The sequence below is a fragment of the Barbatula barbatula genome, assembly GCF_947034865.1.
Source record: "Barbatula barbatula genome assembly, chromosome: 15".
NCBI lineage: Eukaryota > Metazoa > Chordata > Actinopteri > Cypriniformes > Nemacheilidae > Barbatula > Barbatula barbatula.
In genome coordinates this window covers 21,613,312-21,621,553 of record NC_136778.1, presented here as the reverse complement: position 1 = coordinate 21,621,553, position 8,242 = coordinate 21,613,312, and the positions used below count along the sequence as shown (strand labels likewise).

The window sequence follows — 8,242 nt, the reverse complement described above, 5'->3', positions numbered from 1 at the left end:
TCTCTGGTGTGCATATGTGGTGACCAAATGATTTCTGTCAGCATCAGAGAACCCAAAACCACTTCCTGGTGTCACATCTGTCACAAATTGTTTATTAAAAAACAAACCATCCAAGAAAAACCTTGATTTGTATGACACAAACTCTTTTGGGCACTAGTGTTATATAAATACAAACTCTCAAACAAGCTCATTATTACCAATATTTGAAACCATATAAACCCCCGTTGATAGAGCCTAGACATCAGAAAAATATCAGTCTATGCACAAGTTTTCCATTTAAAAAAAGTAAATAGACACAGACGTGACAACACACCCGTTTTTGAGAGACGGCATACTTTGTATGATTTGAGTGAATTGAAATGCATAAAGCAGAAACAATAATACCCAACAAATAGAGAAGTGATGTCTCTTCATCGTCCGTTCATGTGCTCATTTGTGTGAAATATGGATTGACTCTATCCTGTTGAAGTATAATCTTTAGATTTTGATATAGTTTTGCCATGTCAAGGACTTCGTAGTTGTCACACACCGGGTCACACTTATGAGTGTAAGTTGCACCTGTTATTGACATTGATAGTTTATTATAATAATCAACAATGAACATTTGTGCAGTTTTATCAAGCACCCGTTGCACTTCTAGATTGCTGGCAGTGTCTCTAGCCTGAGGCTGGCCAAGAGTTCTCATCTCTTATCATCTAAAACAATTATGAACATGCGTCGTACTTTTCTGACACGAAACGATGTTGTTACGTATCCACGTGCTTATTTTTAAGTGGGTATACGGAAATCCTTGATCTTGTCATGATTCTGCCTGCTCTTGTCTTGATTTTCTGGTCTAGGGGCAGAATCATGACAGACCCACGTGTTTTATGTGGAGAGAAACATATATTATTGTCAATCAGGACATAATATGCGTTCTCTCCTGTCTCGTCATTTGGCCCCGCCCCTCTCGTTCCTAGTATAGCTTTCCTCCTGTGTCGCATTACCCACTCCTGCCCATCGTTATCTCCTTTGTTAGTCTCCCTATATAATACCCTCTTGTCCATTGTCTTGTGCTGGTTGATTGTACCTGTATACTTGTAATCCCTGTACATGGTCCCTGCTAGTGTGTGTAGTTCAAGTTCCTGGTTCCTGTATCGTGTATGTTTAGTTCAAGTTCCTTGTTTGTATTTCTAGTAGTTTGTTTTTCTAGTAGTTTGTTTTTGCCCCCCATGTGGGAAGTATTTGTTTTCAGTGTTGGATTTTAGTTTGTCAGTGTTTTCCCCCCATCGCGGGTGTTTGCTTTGTGTTTATTATTTATTAAAACCTGTTTAACCCCTTCATCCCCGTGTCTGCCTGCACTTGGGTTATCTGTCACAGTTCATGACAGAATCAACCAGCCATTACAGAACCCAGCAGGCAAGATGGAGGCAAGGCGAGCGACCCAGGCTCATCGCCTACTCCGTCTACGCCAGGGCCATTCAGATGTGTTGGAGTTTGCGGACCGTTTTTTTGAGGTGGCAGGGGAGATGGTCCACAGTGAGCAGGAACAGATGGTCCTGTTCAATGGCGGCCTCAACCAACCACTAGCGGGGTGGGAGATGCAGATGCTGAGACCGCTGGGCTTCACAGACCTGATCAGGTATGCCATGAATCGGCCGGAGCCCAGTGTCTCAGCTCAACCCAGTCTTTCCCCCCCGCTGGCCGCCATCCCCGAGGGTCGTACCATGCAAATCGGGGTTGTGGGCCTCTCCTCACACTCTGCAACCTCCACCTCATCCACCGCACCACCTCCTACAGTCTCCCCACCCGCAGTCAGCCTTGGTGGCAAGAGGGGTAGGCGAGAGTCCTGGGGGTCCTCGTCAGAGGCCTCCAACCCGGAGACAGCCACGCCTTTCACCTCCTTCCTACAGCCGACCACCAGACGGGTGGCTCGGCTGAAGAAGAAGAGGCAACGGAGGGCGGTCCCAAGTCCGGTGGTCCCGTCAAGTCCGGTGGTCCCGTCAAGTCCGGTGGTCCCGTCAAGTCCGGTGGTCCCGTCAAGTCCGGTGGTCCCGTCAAGTCCGGTGGTCCCGTCAAGTCCGGTGGTCCCAAGTCCGGTGGTCCCAAGTCCGGTGGTCCCAAGTCCGGTGGTCCCAAGTCCGGTGGTCCCAAGTCCGGTGGTCCCAAGTCCGGTGGTCCCAAGTCCGGTGGTCCCAAGTCCGGTGGTCCCAAGTCCGGTGGTCCCAAGTCCGGTGGTCCCAAGTCCGGTGGTCCCAAGTCCGGTGGTCCCAAGTCCGGTGGTCCCTCAGCCGGCCTTCCAGCCGGCCTCAAGTCCTGTTCCTCAGCCGGCCTTCCAGCCGGCCTCAAGTCCTGTTCCTCAGCCGGCCTTCCAGCCGGCCTCAAGTCCTGTTCCTCAGCCGGCCTTCCAGCCGGCCTCAAGTCCTGTTCCTCAGCCGGCCTTCCAGCCGGCCTCAAGCCATGTTCCTCAGCCGGGGACTCCTAGAGCCCCTGGGACTTCGCGCTCTCGAGCGCCGCCCCCCAGGGTGTCCCCTAAGTCCCCTGGGACTCCGCGCTTCCGAGCACCAGGGACAAAAACTGTTCCCCCTTATCCCAACCCCTTTGGACTTCCCCCCATGGACTCATGTGTTCCCCCCATGAACTTTGTTGTTCCCCCTCCCCCCCTCCCTTGTTTGTTATTTTTAGTATGTCACCCTAACCCTTTTATCATGTATTCTTGTATGCCCCTAATTGTGTTTACCATGTTTTGTTGGATGTTGTCTGTTTCCCAGTCGGTCTTGTCTCGTTAGTCTGCTCCCTTGGTGAACGCCAGGGGGCGTTCATTAAGGGGGGGGGTTCTGTCATGATTCTGCCTGCTCTTGTCTTGATTTTCTGGTCTAGGGGCAGAATCATGACAGACCCACGTGTTTTATGTGGAGAGAAACATATATTATTGTCAATCAGGACATAATATGCGTTCTCTCCTGTCTCGTCATTTGGCCCCGCCCCTCTCGTTCCTAGTATAGCTTTCCTCCTGTGTCGCATTACCCACTCCTGCCCATCGTTATCTCCTTTGTTAGTCTCCCTATATAATACCCTCTTGTCCATTGTCTTGTGCTGGTTGATTGTACCTGTATACTTGTAATCCCTGTACATGGTCCCTGCTAGTGTGTGTAGTTCAAGTTCCTGGTTCCTGTATCGTGTATGTTTAGTTCAAGTTCCTTGTTTGTATTTCTAGTAGTTTGTTTTTCTAGTAGTTTGTTTTTGCCCCCCATGTGGGAAGTATTTGTTTTCAGTGTTGGATTTTAGTTTGTCAGTGTTTTCCCCCCATCGCGGGTGTTTGCTTTGTGTTTATTATTTATTAAAACCTGTTTAACCCCTTCATCCCCGTGTCTGCCTGCACTTGGGTTCTCTGTCACAGTTCATGACAGATCTTGGTGGGTATACCTGCGTATCACGTAGACTACACCACTGCTGTATGTGTTATATAACAGGGTCAGGCCATGGAGCTGGATTGTTTTGCACAAAATGTTAGACTTTACCATTACGTAAACCACTGATCTAGTGATTATTTATCTAAGCAAAAGCAATTACACTGAACGCAAATAAAAAGCTTAATGTAAAGGTCCATTTCCAAAAGCACAAAGTTATTGTAATGTTTTAATAACTGTTTGTAATGACTGTATACAGTTTGCAAAAATTAAAATATTGAATTCAATTTGAGAATGGTAACTAATGTATTATTTTCATATTTGTTATATTTTTGCAGTCATTGAATTGTCAGTTAACTGTTTTGATCATTTGCAATGGTATGTAGGCCTACCGTATTTACTATTTTCACAGTTTCCATGGAGTTTTGGTAAACTTTATTGAAAACAGTTGTGGATCAATATTGTTTTTAATTGGAATAATAGAGAAACTCATTAATAACGGTTTGCAACAAAAAAAGACGAACATGTTTTGTCCCAGCATTTAATTGATCCATTTTTACAAATGAGATTTCAATGATATTTGACCATTTACCTAGAACATTTCCCGGTTTCCATCTAAAAATTTTCCTAAATTTAACCCACATTGCTCCTTTAAATAACTGTGTACTTGTTTGTCTCCCCCTGCCGGATATTGCGATGCTGTGCAGACAGAAATGTATTTGCTGTAAAATATTTTGGTGCTGAAAAAAATCACCATCAACCAATTTAGATGTAAACCAGCCGCAGACTTTCAGCAAATGAGTTTAACTGAACAATTTGACTCTATAAACCTTTTTATAAACTTACTCAACGTAGCCTACTACTTTAACGTGTTGGCGAATACGTGCGTTTTACTATAATTATGTTTGAATACTATAAACATGAGTTTTAAAAATAACCCTAAGCATTATATTTCATTTCATTTCACAATAATAAAAGTCATCTATCGACCCGGAAGTAAAAAGAAGTGACAGCAGTCGTTGATACGACGGCCATCGATCGCCATGGCAACAGTAGCTACAACAACAGCCACTTGAGCGAATGCAACAAGCTGAATTGAAGCGCTTCATCCTGCGGTCACGTGTTGGATATATATATATGTGTTTAAAAGCAGAACATGGCCTCATCTTTACAGACTCAACACGACACGCAGGGCGGCGTTTACACGTTCTCCAGCCGCCCGAGACCCGTTCCCAACCGGGCCAAATACAGAACCGCCGCTGCGCCTCTGTGAGTCAACTTAACGTCAACTGCTGCAATGATCTGAACATGAAATGATCTAAATAGACATCTGCTTTAAATTGTATTTTTATTCCCCTTTATACACCATTATGCCTAGAGGCATTATCAGCCAACGTATTATATAATATTATTATAATAAACAAATTCATTCATTTCAAATGATGCTTTATCAAACTTCAAAAAGGTTCAAATAGGCCTATGGGGATTCTAGTGTGTGTGGCAGGAACAGTGAGAAGCTTTTTCGTTTCCTTTATAGTGAACTTTTCACTAATATATAGTTTATGGATGATTTTAACATTTAAGATGATGTAAAAAATGGACTGGTTAAAAAAACTCTTCACTGTCTGATGCAGAAATGAAGAACAGGACAGTCATGGAAACATCATGTATGACAGACGGGTCGTCCGAGGCAATACATACGCTCAACATATCCTCCCTATTGTGAGTATTACGGCACCCTAAGTGACAATAATCTCTGTTGTTTTAGGGATGTGTTTGTGTTTTGTTTTATTTTAAAGTTTTGTACCGTGCATTGATTTGCCAATGATACAAATAATGAGATGAATGTAAACATGCTTAACAGACATCTCAGCCCGATCCAATTGAGTTCCTGAGACAACAGGAGGCCAGAAGAAGAGCGACGTCCAAGAAAAGGTTGAAAGAGCAGTTTGGCACAAAAACCCCAGAACCACTAGAGGGCAGAACAAACATAGATGTTCAGACAGGTAGATGGTGATTTTCAGAAAATAAGCTTGAATAGCACGACATTCGTCGTGGGATGTTGGCCTGCTTCTACAAGGCTTCTGAACAACATCACTAAATGGACCAGAATGGAAATTTGTTCTTAACAGAGATGCTCTGAAGTACTTGATGATTCATATTTTAGAGATGTATCTGGAAGAACTGAGCGATCGTGTAGAGGAAGTGAGCGTGGAATGTCAAACAGACATGTTCCTGGATAAACCCGCCACCCCCGTCTTCGTTCCAGCCAAAAGTGGTCGAGATGCAGCCACACAAATAGAAGAGGGAGAGGTATACAGTGTGGATTCCCTTTTTGTCAAAATTTGCTTTTGTCTACTGTCCATTACTACCAGGGCCATTATGCACAACAAACACTTTCACAATTATCCTGCTTAAGAATGATTATTGACAAATGTAGATGTGAGAAAAATGCAGTTAATAAATGCTTGTCATCCCTGCAGCTGTTTGATTTTGACGTGGAGGTTCAGCCCGTGCTGCAGGTGCTGGTGGGTAAGACGATCGAGCAGGCTTTGCTGGAAGTGATGGAGGAGGAGGAGCTGGACAACTTGAGAGCCCGGTACCGAGCGTTTACGGAGATCCGCAATGCTGAACTGGTGGAGGTACAGAGGCTAGAGGAGAGGGAACGGCGCGTCCGTGTGGAGAGAGTAAGAAATCACACCTTCTCCCGTATACAGCAGACATCTGGGACTGGGTGATGCAGATGTTTTAAAAGTCGCATGTCTTGCAACAATTTTAATGCTTGTTTGTGAGGTAATATGTGTTTTGGGGTTTTTCTTCAACTTTTTTTTGTCTTTTCATAACTGCAGGAGAACCGGATAAAGCAGCAAAAGGCAGTGCTGGAAAAGGAGAAAGAGACTGCGGATAAAATCGCTGCAAGAGCGTTTGCTCAGCAGTACCTCACCGATTTACTTCCCTCAGTCTATTCCAATCTAAAAGAATCGGGCTATTTCTATGACTCTGTGAAGAGAGGCAAGTTATCCAGCATGCGAACATATAGACAAACTGAATGGGTCTTCATTTTCAAGTTGAATGAATGCTCATCTATCTGTTGCAGATCTAGAGACCGGATTCCTGCCTTGGCTGATGGAAGAAGTCAGCAACACTTTAGAGAAGAGATATGTAGCCCGAACAGTGGTTGACCGTAAGTAGAAACTTGTTCACACAACTTTCCTCACATTCAGATGATAGAATGGTATGATCTGGTCGTTCCGTGGTCACCGTGTTGAAATTCGTCATTTCTACTTTTCTTCCCTAGAACTCATTCGGGACGTGACTAACCGAAGACTTCAGGCTTTTCAACAGCAAAAATAAACCTTTCTTTGTAGTAGAAGTATTCAAGATCACATTATAGAACATGTTAAGAAGGATAGAGTGTGGCCTATATTTACGCCTCTGTGACACGTGACTTTTCCTTTTTTCCTAATTTAATTCCAATAAATAATTTCCTATACTCCGCTACCCAAACAATGCCATTTTGATCCCAAAGCAATGTTTAAACAAATCAGACTGTTTTATTTCAAATACAAAGATGACAAAGAATTGAACGAACCTTGTTTCTCTTTATTATTTATTTGATAAATAACTACTTGAGGATGATGAAACTGCATCTTCAAAATATTAAAACGATCAAATGTTTATAAAAACGAATATTTGTTGTTGGGGTACTTTATCAAAAGCTGTTTTTAAACCACACTTAATATTCAAGCTGTCATCACCCGACTGTACAACACCTTTACTTCAAATCCTCTAGATGGCGCTGCTGATGTTGCACACGTGGATAATCGCTTCCGGCTATTAAGACCCCAGTCTCTTTCGTGGCTTTAACACAAGCACTGTAAGGGAAGTTTGTGACAGGTCCTCGTGGTTATATTTAGAGTGTGTAAAACAGCATTTATTTGTGGATATTAATGCAGATTGTGTTTAGTGACATTCTAAAAGAATAAAAAAGTGATGCTATGTGTTCAAATATAAGGTCCTTAAAACAGAATTCGGTAGGTATTATATGTCGACAGAATAAACATTAATAAAGTGAAAGGAGAATGCTTTTCCGCGTGACTCTGACTGAACATGAGGACCGTTTGACGCATGAGGGTTCGCTCGTGTCGCCTTTATACAGCTCTATTTAAATCCCGCGTCCGCATTGGTGGGATCTCACCTCTGGCCACGCCCACTAGGTGATTCGACGTTTCACTTTGGGCGGATGCGGCTCTTAGAAACACAAATAGAAACAGAGGCGTGCTGGTGTAAATATAACGCAAGGAAAGACCTGTGAGTCACATCAGACTTAACTGACTTATTCAGACCATCAAACGATGATCTCAGTCGAGCTTCATCACTAAAGGCTGGATCTATTGTGTTCAGAGGCCTCACAATGGGCAAAGTCACAAATCAAATACAGTTTAGCAGATCTCTGGTTGTCTCTCTGTCTCTCGCCTTCAATTCCCTTTAATAATTTAGCAGCATCTTGCAATAGTAGTCTCATTGAAAGTGCATAGACAGGGAAAGTCTGCGTGTCATACACACTGTATACTGTCATATAAAAAATGTCTCCTGTATTCTTTCTTTTGGTGTGCAGTTGTGTAATGCGTGTAATATCATGACGTGTCCATCATTCCCGAGGATGAGCCCAGCGAAGAACACACACAAACATGTTTACCTGCTTATATGGAAATATGACTTTTTGTTATTATACGACGCCATTGGAATATGTTTTCATCAAAATATTGGACTAATAAAGGCCTGACACTGCAGTCTGAACGGAGAGCACTTGAAGTGCAGATTTGTGTCAGCGTAATGAATTATGTGTGTCC

The 8,242-nt window shown here is 43.4% G+C and overlaps 1 protein-coding gene across 1 annotated transcript; it reads left to right on the top strand.

Annotated features, from left to right (window-relative positions):
• The first annotated feature begins 4,397 nt into the window (after positions 1-4,397).
• Positions 4,398-7,070, top strand: rsph3 (radial spoke head 3). The gene is made up of 8 exons (XM_079475323.1): positions 4,398-4,658; positions 5,024-5,111; positions 5,254-5,395; positions 5,557-5,702; positions 5,873-6,076; positions 6,239-6,401; positions 6,487-6,573; positions 6,688-7,070. The coding sequence occupies exons 1-8, from the start codon at positions 4,546-4,548 to the stop codon at positions 6,741-6,743; spliced, it is 999 nt and encodes a 332-aa protein (XP_079331449.1). The 5' UTR covers positions 4,398-4,545; the 3' UTR covers positions 6,744-7,070.
• Positions 7,071-8,242: the final 1,172 nt, after the last annotated feature.